At 38.7% G+C, this 17,412-nt stretch overlaps 1 protein-coding gene across 1 annotated transcript in view; it reads left to right on the forward strand.

Annotated features, from left to right (window-relative positions):
- Positions 1–17,412, forward strand: part of LOC306879862 (5'-nucleotidase domain-containing protein 1-like) — a 75,821-nt gene that overhangs the window by 47,265 nt on the left and 11,144 nt on the right. The window contains exons 7-9 of the mRNA XM_079433082.1: positions 14,559–14,733; positions 14,843–14,940; positions 15,694–15,815. Of these exons, the coding sequence (XP_079289208.1) occupies positions 14,559–14,733; positions 14,843–14,940; positions 15,694–15,815 (395 nt within the window). The remainder of the gene's footprint in view (positions 1–14,558; positions 14,734–14,842; positions 14,941–15,693; positions 15,816–17,412) is intronic.

Genomic DNA, 17,412 nt, shown 5'->3' on the forward strand with positions numbered 1-17,412 from the left:
ACCAAAGAGAGAGTTTCAACTGTCGCTGCAATCAACTCTGACCAGGTATTAAATTGAAGCTTATCAGAAGCTGGAGAGTTTACTGGTACCCGATTAAGTCCACAGAACAAGGATTTAAGTTCTGTACCAACCTCATCCAGACTTGAAGCTGGCAATTTTGGCCATTGCTGAGAGTTCAAGTGTAAAAAGGTAGGTCCTTGAAACCAAGAACTTGTAGCAGACAATTCAGAAAGCTTCTTGCCTCGAGTGATGTCATCTGCTGGATTGTTTGCAGTGTCAACATATCTCCATTGATCCGGTCTAGTATATTCAAGAATCTCTGTAATGCGATTGGCCACAAAGATCTTGTACCGGCAGGATTCAGACTGGATCCAAGTCAACACAGTTGTAGAATCGGACCATAATGTCACTGCTTTGATATCCAAAGTGAGTTCCTGTTGCAACAAGTTTGCTAGCTGAGCTCCGGTCAGAGCAGCACACAGTTCTAAACGAGGAATAGAAATGGTCTTCTTTGGTGCTACCCTTGAACGAGCCATGACAAGAGAAACAGAAATCTGACCATCTCCACTAATCAGTCGCATGTAGGCAACTGAGCCATACGCCTTCTCAGATGCGTCGCAGAATATATGAAGCTCTCTTCTAATTGGATCTTCCCAGTTCTTTCTTGGACCATACCACCGTGGTACTTGGATTCTAACCAGATCAGGTAACTCACTTTCCCATGCAAACCAGGCTGCCCTTATTCCTTCTGGAATATCTGGATCATCCCATTCTCTGGTAGGCTTCATCCATAACTGTTGCAAAAGAATTTTAGCTCGTGTCGTGAATGGAATGATGAAACCCAGTGGATCATACTGACGAGCAAGCATTCGATACAAAACACGTAACGTTAGAACATCATACTCCACTGGACGATGCTTATAACTCAAAGTATCCTGCAAGCAGTACCAACTCAATCCAAGTGTACTCTCGCATGGATCGGTGCAGTCACGGCTCAACCATAGATCAGTGTCTACTGAACGTGCATCAGTTGGTAAATGGCTCACCACTGGGATTTGATTACTGGCCCATTGCCGAATTTCAAACCCACCTTCAGCTAACAAAGAACGCAAATCCATGAGCATCTTTTTTGCTTCTTGACTCGTTGGGAAACTTTGCAAACAATTATCCACATAAAAGGAATGCAGAACAGAAGATTGGATATCTTGAAATTCGACCGGAAGGTTTTGCACACATTTCTGAAGGGCATACGTAGCGCAACAAGGGCTACAAGTAGCACCAAATGGCAAAACCTGCCATTCATAAACATCTGCGGAGTCATTTCTTCTCATATTTCGCCATAAGAAACGTAACAGTGATGAATCAGAAGGCAAGAGGTGGATTTGATGGAACATAGACCTGATGTCTCCGCTGATAGCAACCGGATGTTCTCTAAACCGTAGTAGGACTCCAATCAAGGAAGGACCCAACACTGGTCCAGGTAACAAATATGCATTCAGACTCTCACCTTGATACTGATAGGAACAATTAAATACCAAACGGTGCTTGCCATTATGTTCCACAAGATGGTGAGGAATATACCAAGCTTCATCACTGAATTCAATCTCATTAGGCTCCAGCTTTTTCACACATCCAGCTTCAACGAGTTTCTGAATCTCTTGCTCATAAATAACCGCACGATCTGGATCCTTAGCCAGCTGTCTTTCCAGTCGACGCAAAGCTGGCATTACTGCCTCGGATGGTACTTTAAGTACTGGTGCATTCTTAGCTCGCAGTAAAGGAGTCACATATCTTCTAATTCCATTAATTTCTTCACACTTTGTTTCCCGTTCCAAGAACTCGAGAGCTTCCTTATCTTCCTTAGAACGCAGGGCATGCTTTGGAGTTTGAGAGAAAGGAAGTACATCAACTTTCCATAATTTCTCCACATCCTGGTGCAACTGATCCATGGATAGTGAAGCTTGGAAGAAACACTGCGTGATTGAATTAGTCTTCTCACCCAAAGAAGTCGGTCCCTGCAATGTCCACCCCAGGCGAGTATGTAAAGCAGCTGGACTTCCAGGAGGACCGAAACGTATTCGCTCTTTGGAACAAAGAAGATGAGGATAATCAGCTCCCACTAATAACAAAGGTTTCACCTTCTGAAACTCTTCCAGAGGGATGCCTCTTAGATGTTGATAGCGTCGCTGGAGCATCTGCACTGGGTAAGTCTGTTCAGGTAGATCAAGCATTTGAGCAGTAAAGGCTCCTCGTATTTGGTATTGACTCTGCTTATGATCAGCTGACGAAATTGAAAAGGAAACATTTGCACCTTCAATTTTCTCTGAGCCTTGCCGGATGGTTCGAATAACCAATGACTCTGCCTCCCCATGAAGACCTAAAAATTCTGCCGCAGAAGACATAAGCATGGTTCTTTCTGAACCGTCATCTAATATGGCATACGTCTCCAGAGTCTTTCCTTGATGGCTTAGAACTACCTTCACAATTTTCAAAAGAACAGAGTTAAGACCACTTGGTCTGCTCAAATAATATATCCCAGAATCAGGTTTGTGTACATTCACATCATGCAATATTCCTAGATGACGATTCTGACATTTTGGACATTTTCTTTGCAGGTCACAACTAATCGCTCTATGGGCCCAACCACATCTCCAACAACGATTGTTATCAGCAATCCACTTCCGTTTTGCTGCTGTATCAAAATTCTGGAATTCAGAACATTGACTAAGATGATGATCAGTATGACAACAGTAGGCACAAGATGGTTTACGGCCCTCATTCCTTTCCTGTGATCTAATAATTTCAGTCTTCCTTTTCTGAGTGGGTACATTTACTTCTGGACTTACCCTATGAAGGAAAGCAGCTGACTGAAATTGGGACTTGGTAGGCCTCCCTTCTCTTATCTGGGACTTCACACCCTTTGATTGTTCAAATACTTGGACAGCTAGATTCTGACATTCTGATTCCTCTTCCAACCAAACAGAGAAACTAACCAAGTCATAGGGCTCATCTGGTCGAGTGGTTTTAGCATATCTTGCAAAACTAGCGATCTGCTGAGCTGGAAGCTTACTAAGCAATTGATGGACATGTGATGCGCAGAATAACTCTTTTGCTCCTTCATGATCCCAGGACTGAAGCATGCCAACAAGAGCTTGAACTCGTACAGCAAATTGACTAAACCCATCGGGATCTCCTGATCGTACAGCTGACAAGTTCTTAATAGCAGCAATCTCCCGAAGCACCAACTGATGGGGTTGGCCATACCTTTTCTGGAGAGCCTTCAAAGCAGTAGTGTAAGGCTGAGAATGATAGGCATAAGCCAAGGCTAAATGTCGGGCTGCATCAAACTTCAAATGATCCAGAAGAATGTGATACTTATATTGCTCAGTTTCCTCTAAGGGCATCAAATTCTTCAAAGCCATGTTCAACATGGCAAACTCATAGGGGTCATCACTCTTCAAATACGGAAATGAAAGTCTTTCGATAAGGGCTGACCTTGAGGGCTGTGAAGCAGGCATCTTTGTCTGAGGCACCGTCACTGCTGTTGGAATTGACGTACACTGATCAAGTACCATCTGTTGTACTCCAGTTGGAGGAAGTGCAGATGTTTGATTCATATCTCGTTGCTGCTCTTGAGGTACTGAAGCAATAATATCTCTGGAAGTAAAAGGATTCGAGATAGGCATAGTGGAAGGATTAGCTTGCTGCTCCCTTACTGTTCCAGTTTGATGTTGCAAGGAAATTTGATGAGGATTACCAAAATATGCATAGGGATGTCCAACTAATAGATCTCTTGGATGCAATGTTGCAGCTCTAAATGGATCACAATTCAGTGAAGTATATTGGCCAAGAGATGGATACGATACTGGATAAGGAAAATCAGGCAGGTTTGGATGCCTTAGTCCTCCACTTGGATAGAGGGGGGGCGGCAGCCAACTTGGAGGCATCCATGGATTCCCAGGCATAAGGAACACATTTCCCTGCATTTGATCAGCTGGAAAAAGGCTTTGATCCCTTCCTACTTGTTGATCACTGGAATCAAACCCTGAATTAATTTGATGACTGACTGAAGATAGCCATGGTAGACCATTACGTTGCTGAGTCAAACCTGCACCCATTACATCAGGATCCACAGCAGATTGGAACCTAAGGTTTTCTGAGGGACGAAAGGAAGGTCTAATAGGGGTACATGGATTAGAAAGCTGTGGTGACATCTCTGTAGCAAAAGGTGCGGATAAAATAGGCATTGGAGAGACAAGCGGCACATCCTGAGACGGAGGCATGGTAATTGGTTCACTAAACTTTGGTGGCATAGAAGACACATTTCCCTGCTCAATTCCATGTTGACGTATACGTTCACTCAACTCATCCACCATAGGATTTCCGAGGTTTACCTCATGTTGTTGGTTCAGTTGGGTTGGAACTTTCGACTCTTCATTCGAACTGCATTCAGAGCTAGTAGAAGATGAAGATCTTTTCCTTTGCATATCCTTCATCATTTGTCCCATATCCAACAACATTCCCTTCATCTGCTTAATCTCCTCAGATAAAGACTTCACCTCATTTTGAGTTGCAGTAATGGAAACTCCTTGAGATGTAACCTGCTGACTCAAATCCTCTGGCTCTTGTGCCAGTTGCCCTCTTGAAAGATTTGACTGAGCCATCACATAATCTTGCTGCCATCTTGGAGGCTTTACAATCCTTGACGAACGCTTAGGTCTTACACAGTCATCCTCAGTATCCATTCTAGCAGCCTATTCCGGCTCGAAGGACCATGTACAAAATTGAAAGGATTTTTAGGCTGGTTTGGCTATTGCTACCGGAATGGTGAATCCATTAAAACTCATTCAGTCATCAATCTCATGTTTCCAGTTTATTTCTCAACATGTAGGAGTAGACATTTCTCTGATACCAAGTGCTGGTAATTGTTGGTTTCTGATAACCCATAAACAAATAGAAACAATATAACATTAACACAAATCATACATAAATCAGTTTGAACAAATCAAGTAAATCAAAAGAAACTTACATTGTCATCAACACAACAATTCCACACAGGCCATGTGAGTAGAGAGACAGCTTCTCACACAAACAGAGGCTTGATTAGTAAAAGACCACAGGTGATCTTATCAGGACTCAGTCAACCAATCAGATCACAGTATAATTTTCTACAGTCAGTTAAGTCATAAAGTTACCAAAAAGGCGATTAAAACTATGCATGCATGTAATATGTTATGAGTCACATTTATGAGCATGTCTCTGAAATGGTTTTCAAAACTGTCCTGGAGCAGCCCAGCACTGTCTCCCTCATCTAACACACCCGATTCAACTCATCAGTTCATTAGTAGAGATTTTAAGACCTGACATGGGTCAAGAAAGATTGAGACAATGCCTGTCAGATCTGCGTCCCGTTCAGCAGCAGCAGCTCTTAAAGAAATAGCAGGCAAATAACCTAATAACCAGCTTCTGTGATGTCTGTTCATCAAAGAGAAGAAAGAAGAAGAAAAAAGAAATCGAAACAAAATTTAAAAAAATAAATAACTTTTATAGTTTAAGGATTCATCTATTTAATTTAGCATTTAGTGTTTGATAACTTTATTCAGTTTCTGTATATTTCTGCTGAAGGGCACAGGTAAATATGACATTGATTGTAATAGCTTTATGTGAAGATTGTTTTAAATTCACTTAAATTACAACTTATTTTTTTAAATGTTAAAATTGATAGTTCTCAAGTATACTGTAATGTTGAATGGCTATAGTCGATAGTTAAATATTAGGGGGAGAAACTATTTTATAGAGACATATTGGCCTACTGGGCTTATTAAAAACATATTGTCTATGTTATCTGTATGTTAATTTGAAGATCGAATGTGAAATTATTGCAATATATATGTATATTTAAAAACTTTAATGGTAGGTGGGATTAATCGTGATTAATTTCAGAAAAATTAAATGATTAGTTAATTTTTTGTAATTTAATTTTAATTTTTGTTGCAGTATATAAAGGATATTGTGAACTGGATGTTGAATGTTTTGGAGAAAGGGTGTGTAGTTGAATTTGAAGCAAAACATCTGAAATCACTTATTGCACCTTTAAGAGGTTCTTAAGTGTTTTTAAAATAGAATAAGAGCAGGAAATAATTCAAAAATACTGCAAATTGTACATTAAGCACATACCTGTAAAGCACAATGGAGTACCTTAAAGGGTCATGAAACCCCCTATTTTAGAACTATTTATTTCTCAGCATGGTCTTGAAAAATGTTTTAAAAGTGGATGTGGTAAGCTGTGGAGGGGAACAGGGGAGACGACACAACAACAGATTCTGACAAAGTTAGCATAAAAGATTGCAACATAAACACCCTGAAAAACACTGTTGCATGCATCAAAATGAGCAAATACATTATATGTGATGACAAGTATAATATATGTGGTTTTGTAAGTTCACGGTACATTACACAAATACACGCATATCCTGCGATACATATTTTATAGATACTATTTGTAAGAACCAAAACAGCTCGTTTGTAATAATACCGGTGGCTGTAGAGTGAACTGCTGCTTATCTATACAGGTCTATACCTGTTGCTCACGCATGCACTTATTGCAGACTGTTGTTACTGTAGACTAGAGAGCAGAAGAGAGGCACTAAGGCAAGACTCTTGTGAGTAAGCATAATCATCACATCCTTCCGTTTTTCCTGGTAAAAGCATATCAAGTCTTTCACATTAAATTCAATCTACAGGCTTTCATTGGCAACCTAGGAAGTCAGGGATGGTCTCATTTTTTAGGTTGTGTTACAAGTTCACACATTGGTAGGGATGTCTCGATCAGGCTTTTTGTGCCCCCAATCCGATCCATTGAATGTTGAGTATCTGCCGATACCGAGGCCTGATCTGATACTTATATAGGGGGAAGTGGTGTGTGGCCAAGTATGGTGACCCATACTCAGAATTTGTGCTCTGCATTTAACCCATCCAAGTGTACACACAGTAGTGAACACACACCCGGAGCAGTGGGCAGCCATTTATGATACCCACCAGACATATTCTTAGTGTCTGGTGCACAACTCAAGTACATTAAAATGATTAAAATCAATCCAATGTATACAGAGTTGTGCAGAGTGTGAAAGTAATATAATATACACTCTCCCTCTCTCTATGCACACCCTATATAGTCAGATAGTCTGACAGCAGATAAAAGTAAATGATAAATGAGAGATTGTTACAAAAATGTGCATCAAATACACTGAACACGGAAGCTCAAACGCGTGTGACGAGCTAGGACAGACCTCACAGGTGCATCATGCACGCACATTTCTTCTTGTTTTGGTTTATTTGAGTGTCTTTTCCTTTTAATGGTGCTTGGCAAACCCACTTAAAGGTGCATACCGCCACCTAATGCACGACACCGGCATGACAGCTGAAGGATCGGGCTTAGGAAAGCTGATACTAGTCCCGATCCTTGATATCGGCTCATGACATCACTACACATTGGCAATAAAAACGTGATTAATATGGGAAAATTCTTACACGTAGTACCTTAAATAGACAATTAAATGCACAGCCATTCGCATTAATACTTTACATGAAAAATATATATGAATGCGCTGTTGCATTTTTACTAACTTGTGAAACTTGTTTTGCAGCATTTGTGTGCAGTGTCATCAGTTATATCAAGGAGCTCTAAAGTATGGTTACAATTAGTATGGATAGATTGCATTTGTGTCAGAGACTCGATGTCAATAGAAGAGAATTAATGCTGTGCCGAAACTCTTACAAACCATAACAAACACACCTGTGATCCATGAATGCATCTCTCTCACTGTAGTGATGAGGGATGAAGTACTCTAGGTGTGAGAAAATGTCGCATCCCATCACATTGATGTGCTAAAGATTTTAACTCTGAAGAAAAAAAAAATAGCACATAAAAGCTAAAAAAGAAACCAGTTTTGTCCTACAGTTAAAGGGATAGTTCATCCAAACACAAAAAGTATTCTTGTAGCTTCATAACATTACGGTTGAACCACTGATGTCACATGGGCTATTTTAATGATTTCCGGCCTTGAACGTGTCAGTTGCATTGCTGTCTATGGAGGGACAGAAAGCTCTCGGTTTTCATCAAAAATATCTTAATTTGTGTTACGAAGATGAACGAAGGTCTTTACAGGTTTGGAACGACATGAGGGTGAGTAATTAATGACAGAATTTTCATTTTGGAGGAACTATCCCTTTAAGATGAACGGGTCTTCAATGCAAACATCTCTTTTAAAATCTTAGAAAATGTTACATGGCCCTTTAAAGCACTGAATGTGACCTCTGATCGTAATCATTGTGAATGCGGGTGGTCGTTGAATACGCTCAGACGTCAAAACTACAAAGCGCTGTTGTTTTTGTTTGTTAGACATTCCCAGTTTCGCTTGCTGCTTCCATCAGAATGCTGGATAAGATCACTGGTCCACCCAGAGGCGTCACGTTTCTGCTGTCACGCTGGACCTTTGCGTTTGTCTGTCTGTATGGAGGAAATGCAGTTACAAAAGCTGAAACAAAGAAATAAACAGCCATATCCTCACATTTTTTCATATTCATCCCCCTCTAATGTAAAGTTTTCCCTGTTCCCTTTTCTGCTAGACATATTTGTTATATTATTGTCTAATAATGCTTTGGGTAATAGTAGTCAGTTTTTTTTTTTTATGTATTTGGTTGCATTATCTATATCAGATTCATGTGTGCACTATTTGTGCCCTCCCATGTAAATTTTCTGATAAAAATCCATGTTTGTGCATCGGTGTTGGTGAATATAGTGGTGTCTCTCAGCTGCTAGGAGGCAGGAGTGAGTGTGCATCTCATCAAACAATAGCGCTCTCTACTGATCATTGCATAAAATAGTTCTCAACCAGTGCCGCCTGTAGGGTTGTGGGGCCCTAGGCAAGATAATAATAATAATAATAATAATGCATTTTATTTAATGGCGCCTTTCAAAACACCCAAGGTCACCTCACACAATTAAAAATACAAATCACAGCATAAAACAAAAACACACAACAAACTCTGTACATATACAAGTAAAATGCAGTAGAGACTCAGTAATACAGATCATAAAAAAGCCTGTATAAAGAGATATGTTTTAAGACGTGTTTTAAAAGTCAGCAAGCAATTGCTATTGCGAATATCATTGGGAAGGGAATTCCATAGGCGGGGGGCAGCATAGCTAAAAGATCTGGCACCCATGGTAGTTAGTCGAATCCGAGGTACCACAAGAGAAATTGAAGATGAGGATCTAAGAGCACGTGAGGGGGTGTAGACATGAAGAAGTTGATTGAGGTATTGAGGTGCAAGATTATGAAGTGCCTTGTAAGTAAGTAGCAAGATCTTAAACTCTACTCGATACTTTACTGGAAGCCAGTGCAACTGCTGAAGAACTGGAGAAATGTGCTCATTAAAAGGTGTTCTAGAAAGAACACGAGCTGCAGAGTTCTGAACCAACTGGAGCTTATGTAACAATTTAGCAGGAACACCAGTGAAAAGGGCATTGCAATAGTCTATACGTGAAGTAACTAACGCATTAACAAGAACTGCTGTATTATTGGTAGAAAGAAAGGGACGGAGACGGTTAATATTACGCAAGTGGAAGTATGCAGTCCGCGTAACACTATTAATTTGAGTTTCAAAGGATAGTGTGCTATCCATGACAACACCCAAACTTTTAACCTGTGAAGAAGGAAGTATTGTATTATTATCAATGGACAAAGAAAAACAATTAGATTTAGACAAAACAGATCTAGTGCCAATAAGTAGGGCCTCAGTTTTGTTGCCATTTAGCTTCAAAAAATTAGCTGAAAGCCAATGTTTAATTTCAACTAAACAGCTAGATAAAGATGGTGGTGGAAAAGAACCAGTGGGTTTGGCAGACAGGTAAAGTTGGGTGTCATCCGCATAACATAATGAAATAGCTCCCTCTAGTGTAAAAAATGTCATATCAATTTAAACATATGACAAGTCCATCTGTGATTGTGGCCATCATTGCATTTATAAAACAAATGCTAATACTACAGCAATAAATATTATGTATTATAACAGTCAGAACATCCTTTTTTTCCGGCTCCATAAAGATACCATTTGGATTCCATTTCTATAGAATTTCACTTTAATCTCTCGTTCATTCTTTCATTTAAATTCCAAAATCTGCACACAAATTTTTTCAGATAAACTTTTTCTTTATTTGCCAGAAATGATAAAGAACACTAAGTTTGCTGTGCCTGTTTGTAGATCTTCACAATTTGGCAAAAAATAAATAAATAAAAGCATGACCTGTTAACATGCAGGAGGCCTATAACTATACTTGTTTAGAAAGGTCTAAGGATTTATTAAATGATCAAGATTAAAAATACTTAACAGTAATTTCTTAATTTTTGTCAGGAATTTTTATGCATCCACTGAGAGTGAGAGAGAGAGAGAGAAAACTCCTCTACACTGGAGAAAAACTTTAAAGTATTATTTTTCCTATTTTTACCCAAAATAAGGTATAGTGAGTAGCTGTAGCTGTTTCATTCATACTTGTAGCCGGAGGGCACCCTTGTGCAGTAAAACTATAAGTGGAAAAAGTATCAAATTAAATAGGAAAAATAACTGAAATGAACATCCCTAGTTGCAGTCTGTCAGTTATATAATGGCAGTAAATGGGACTCACGGCTTTGAGAGAAAAAAAAAAACATACACAGCCAAAACCAAATTAAACCCTGCAGCTCGTGACGATACATTGAGGTCTAAAGACATGAAACGATCGGTCTGTGCAAGAAACTGAACAGTATTTATATTGTTTTTTTCCTCTGATCCGCCGCCCGGTCCAACTGTCCTGAGCGCGTTTAGAACATCCGGCGCGTGGCGCGTCGTCTTCCTGCTTTACAGCGGATTGCAGACTTATAAGTGTATTACCGCCACCTATCTCTCAAATGGACCATTGACACTCCTAATTGAGACTGAAGATTGTCAATGGTTAAGGCGGGGCCCCAGGCGACCTGTTGGACGGGCCGGCACTGTTCTCAACCTCTGACTCAAAGGCCCCCATGGAATCATTTGCATCAATATGCAATCAGTATGTAATCAATAAAAACAATAGTTATTGATGGGGAAAAAACTAACTTTTAGGTTACCCTGAGTCCCCCTAGTGGGCTCTAATATAATTCTCGTTTTTGTATTTGACAGGTCTTTTTGGCTCACTTGTTACCTTTCAACAGTAACTGAATAATAAGAAAACTTAATTTATTTATTTTATTATAAGTGAATTATTAAAAGGACAGTCTCCTGCAGACAAGAAGTTTAATTGTCTTGCTCAAAGACGCTAGTGATTCATGTATTGCTATTTTTCGATGTTTGAAACATTACCAGCCCTGTTGCGCGCTTTTAACACCACTTAAACCCAATGTGGTCATTTGACTACTTCTCTTTGTTATTGTCATACATTCATTGTACAGCAGAACTAGAGGCGTCTGCTCTGAGATGGAAAGAGTGTCAGTCCAGCTAATTTGGAGGGGAAAAAATAGGTAGTCAGTTTGTAGTCTGGATTTGACATTGTATTGCCCTCTGTGTCACTAAAAGACATGCATGTACCACGTCAGAGCTGTTGTGGAGTGGAATTTTATTTTTAATTGCTTTCAAAATTTGAGGTGACTTTCTCAAAAAAAAGAATACTAAAGGCCATATTTACTAAACAATTAAAGTTCATAGATGCAGCCAGCTCATTTAGCAGTACCTAAAGCAGTGCAAATGGGCATCTATCGCAACCATGTCAAGCACAAAGTGGGTTACATTGACTACCGCAAACCATAGTAAATCAATTTGTATGATTCATTTAAATTCTCTCCTCCTCCCATATGCATATGCAATAAGGTCAGGCACAAAAATCAAACAAACAAAAAAAGATTATTGTCATGCGTTTAGCAAATCCTGACTTTGTATTTATAGTAATTTTTTTTTTTTGGTTTTTGATTCTAAAAGAGGTTTTGTGTTCGTGCAGGCTGTTTTTAAATCTGGCCCTATGTGCAATATTTCCATAGACCACCAGATTGTCTATTTATAACTATTAGACGATTTAAAAAGAGAATGTGAAAATTAGATTAGAAAAAAAATCAGTGTCAGCTTAATACAACAAATATTATCTTTCAGATAATGTTTAAATAATTTGTTTTGTTAGTATGATGGCAATATAAAAGACAATTATTTAAACTTGCACACACATGTTGTCTTTATTATGTTGTGTATGCTAGCATTCTGTACTTTTTCAGAGAAAAGTGAAGTGAAGTGACATACTGCCAAGTATGGTGACCCATACTCGGAATTCGTGCTCTGCATTTAACCCATCCAACATGCACGCGCACGCACACACACACACACACGCGCACACACCCACACACACCCCCCCGGAGCAGTGGGCAGCCATTTATGCTGCGGCGCCCGGGGAGCAGTTGGGGGTTCGGTGTCTTGCTCAAGGGCACCTCAGTCGTGGTATTGAGGGTGGAGAGAGCGCTGGACATTCACTCCCCCCACCTACAATCCCTGCCGGCCCGAGACTCGAACCTGCAGCCTTTGGATTACGAGTCCGACTCTCTAACCATTAGGCCACAACTTCCCCAAAAAGTGTCCTTATACATAAAAATATATAGCTGCCTTTGTTTTTTTAGGAAGGGGATTCCTCGCATTCTGTTTGCTTGACAGTTCTGCTCTCACACCAACAGTGTGTCCAATAAAACATTCAAAGATTTCAAAACAATTGACCACACAAACATCTTGACAAACTTTATCTGCAGTATCTAGCTTTAGAGGACATTAGCATCACTCCTGTAATCATAGACAAAACCTTTCTTTACTTATTTAACAATACATCACTAATAAGAGACAGAAAAAAAAAGTTTGAAGATACTTTATCATATAATTGCACTAAAAATGTCATGACCTGATGAAACTGAAGCATTGTGGGAGTAATATGGGATGTTTACCACTTGAGGGCAGCACGGTAGCAGTAATTCGGTTAACATGCTGTTGTTGTTTGTTTTTAATTTTGTACACATTTTTAGGCTGACCAAAGTCAGTTTAAAGGGGAATGTCTATATAACTGTTATTATAATAGCAGTACTCTGATGTGTCCTAAACAACACTGTCCGGTTTAACACCCTCCAAAATACAAGATATGAATGAGTGCAAAAACAAACACTTATGCATCTAAACATAAGTTTTGAAAACAAAATAGTGTTTTTGGAAGAAACCATTAGTGTAAAGGTTTCCATTTGGCTTCTTTTATGCTTTTATTATAAACGTGGCTTTTTCAGCAGCCTCCAGTGTTTATATGTGCTGTAGGTTGACAGCTGTTGCTGTGTGTGAGTGTGTGAGATGAGTTGAGGGCTCTGAGACGTGGCAGTATTTGCCAGTATAAACTGAATATGCCTGTTTTCCTACGTCTCCTTTTCTCCTGCTCATGAGATGAAGACACGGTACTTTTCACATATGGAGCGCATTCCTTCACTCCAGGCAAACACAGTCCACTTCCTGTTTTAGTAAGCCGGCCACCCCGTGTATACTGATACTTTTACTCTTTCACTAACAACTCGCCAATCTACACACTCCAGTGGCTCTATTTTTCCATTCGTCTAGTAGCTCGGTTTTGTGTGGTTTGATAGGATCAGACTGCCTCGCGCAGCAGCTTTCAGTGCGGAAGCGAAGCATTTGATTTGTTCTTACACTGATTTGTTTAAATCTGGACGTTCAGTGCGTCCCAGTCTCAGGGTTAGAAGAGAGTATGGCTGAACGTGGTTCAGTTTGATGCTCAAGCCTGCGATGAGAGACGTGGGCTGTGGAAAAAGTTTTGGAATCATGAGTTGTGTGTGTCTGATTGATGAAAGAAATAATACTTTTATGTCACAAGCAGGCATTGATTAAGAGTGACAGTAAAGATTATTATTACATATCAAATGAACACTGTTTCTTTGAACTTTCTATTCAACTTTCTATTGAACTGTTTTCAGCATTGATAATAATAATAAATGTTTCTTGAGCACCAAATCAGAATATTAGAATGATTTCTGAAAGAGACGGGAATAATAATGGCTGCTGAAATTTCAGCTTTGTATCTCATAATATATTCAAATGTATATTTCAATATATTAATATTTCACAATATATGCAGCTTTGATGGGCATGTATGTTCTTAAAATTAGCATCTTATCTTAAAAAAAAACACTTGGTTAATAATTGTACATGTATTCCTTAATCTTTATGGTTAATATGAGTTAAACTGTATTGTTGCTAGATAGTCTTTTAATTTCTAATGCTACTACAAATGACTTGTTCTAATAGCTATTATCCTATTATTTGTTGTATTTTTGTGTTTAAACATGATAGAAATCTATTACTCCATTAAGTCATGCCTATCTACATATATCCACATGTTATTGAATTTACATATCCATAATTTTCTGACTATAAAAGAAAAATAAATCCTTAAAATGCCCCTGTAATTTTACACTATTAAGAAATGATTGATGCAGTCAAATGATTTTTCTGTTTAGAGGACACAGGGACGTATTTCCCCAGTGTGAAGCGCTGTCCTGGCCGTTACCTGCAGCCCTGCTCAGATGCGGTGAAGAGATGGTTGAGGAGCATGAAGAACAGCGGTAAAATCCTGCTGCTCATCACCAGCTCACACTCGGACTACTGCCGGCTCGTGTGTGAGCACGTACTCGGGTGAGCACCATACACAAACGAAACAAATCAATAATATAATACTGACATGAGAACATTTTGAGATGAATCAAGACTTTGCCAGAGTTATTTACAATATAATATATTCCAGATCGGACTTTGAGGAGCTGTTTGACATCATTATCACTAATGCCCTGAAGCCTGGATTCTTCTCTTTGGTTCCACAACAGAGACCTTTCAGAACGCTGGGTGAGGGGCTAACAGATATTTCCTATGACTCTGAAATCGACTGCAGTAGTTATGCTGTATCTTGCTGTATGAGGAAAGTGCAGAATATTTTATTATTATTTATTGATTTTGTATTATTATTCAGTCAGTTCAGACTTCTGCTAAAGCAGTTCCCCTCATTCAAGATGCACAAACAACTGAACTTGATGAAAATAATTTGGCTGCATTATTTTTGTTTCTTTTAATGGAGTCAGTTCTAAATTAGAATCAGTTCTTGGTTCCTAACCCAAGTCATAACATGCTTTTGATACAGTATAATATCTTGAATTTCTGATAATACTCAGTGTTTTTATTTTCCTTTTTTGTTTTGATTTGTTCTCAATTCAAGTCGAGATATTATTTTGGCGATGGTATTTCATGCCATTACAGTTTCGTTTGTACCTCAGGACTAATTATGCCTAAAATGATCCCAGCTTTTTCACTTCATACAAAACATAAACTATAGAAATTACGTTATTTTCTAAATTCTCCAGCATGCCAAATTTTCACAAACAGGTATAACACTATGGGTAATAGTTTTTGCAGTTGGTTATTTTTGTAGTAAGAATATTTGTGTCATTTTCATATTTATTAAACCATACATACTGTGGAAAAGGCAAGTATATTAAGTATTACTGTACAGCAGTATTTTTTATTATCCTCATAATGTATATATGTATAATTTTTCCTTCGTTTTTTAAATTCTAACACACTTTCTCATCTGTGTCTTAATAGTGGATGATGTTGAAGATAGTGAAGGACTGCCATCTCTGGAAAAGCCTGGTTGGTATTCTCAAGGCAACTGGCCTCATCTACATGAACTACTGAAGACCATGACCAACAAAACAGAGCCCAAGGTGGGACAGGACTGTTTTCTAGTCTCTGAATCCTACTGCAAATACTCCCATTGTGTAATGGAAGGAGTCAACACTCCGGACAGTAACAGGCTTGTGTGTAAGGAGGCTCAGGCTTTATGGTTGCTGTAACATTTTGAAATCTGCTTGAAATCCTTTAGGGTAAAATAATATTTAGTGATCATTTTGAGGTCACTCAGCACCCCCACCTACTTCAAATTTGCCCCAAATTGTCTTGTTTGTTTGTGCTTCGTTTATGCTGGTAATATTTTCATTTTTGCTACTGTCTTTTTTAAAGATTTATAAAATCCCGACACTGATGGCCATCTCTAATGGACGTGCCTTAGAGAAATGCACTTTTTCATACGGACCACATAATTAGAGAAGATTTGTTTTTTATTTGAATTGCTTGTTTAATAGTAGACATTTCGAGATTTCTATAGATTTATTTCTTGTGTCTGTGAGCCGGTTCATTGTTGTGACGCGCTCCATTCACGGAGACTGCATGAGACGATAGAAAGCACATCCAAAAATTACGGAGTATTTTAAGTTGTTTCCGCATGGGGTAAAAAATGTTAGGGATTGCGCAGGCGCCTCCATATCATACAGTAAGCGCGAAAATACTCCCACACTCCTCATAAACACTTGAAATGCGCCTATATAGTAGGGATGTGCAACGGCGATCTAGTACTCGGCCGTGACAGCGATGATCGTTCATGAAAACGATGATCGTGGGAAAAAAAATTCTGATTGGTTATAGCAGCACTTTGGGCGGCACTTTGAGCTCTGATTGTTTAGCTTGCAGCAGCATGCGGTTCAAAGTATAGACGTGAGAAGAGAGAATGGCTTTGAAGTCACGTATTGATGTCTGGGTTAGCTTCATACATTTCTGATGCGTTGGGATATTAACTGAGACGAGCAAACACTTTTTCACACAGGGCCATGTGGGTTTGGATTTTGATTTCCCTTCATTTAAAAACGGCATTTTGTGTTTACTTGTGTTATCTTTGATTAATATTTAAATTAGTTTGATGATCTGAAACATTAAAGTGTGACAAACATGCAAAAAAAAAAAAAATCAGGAAGGGGGCCAACACTTTTTCACACCACTGCTATTTCAATAGCTATTTTTATTATTCGTATAAAAAATAATAATACCCTGTGTTGGTCATATTTACTATTAATTGCCCAGCTCCCCATCAATGATCTAGCACAGAGACATATGTGACCTTGGACCACAAAACTAGTCTTAAGTCGCGGGGATATATTTGTAGCAATAGCCAAAAATACATTGTATGGGTCAAAATTATTGATATTGATGCCAAAAATGATTAGGATATTAAGTAAATATCATGTTCCATGAATATATTTTGTAAATTTCCTACTGTAAATACTAATCAAAATTAAGTTTTGATATAATATGCATTAAGAACATCATTTTTAAACTTCAACTTTAAAGTTGATTTTTGCAATATTTCGATTTTAATTGCACCCTCATATTCCAGATTTTCAAATAGTTTTATCTCGGCCAAATATTGCCCTATCAATATCATAACAAATCATACATCAATGGAAAGCTTATTTATTCAGCTTTCAGATT

This window comes from Barbus barbus, assembly GCF_936440315.1.
Source record: "Barbus barbus genome assembly, chromosome: 14".
Classification (NCBI taxonomy): domain Eukaryota; kingdom Metazoa; phylum Chordata; class Actinopteri; order Cypriniformes; family Cyprinidae; genus Barbus; species Barbus barbus.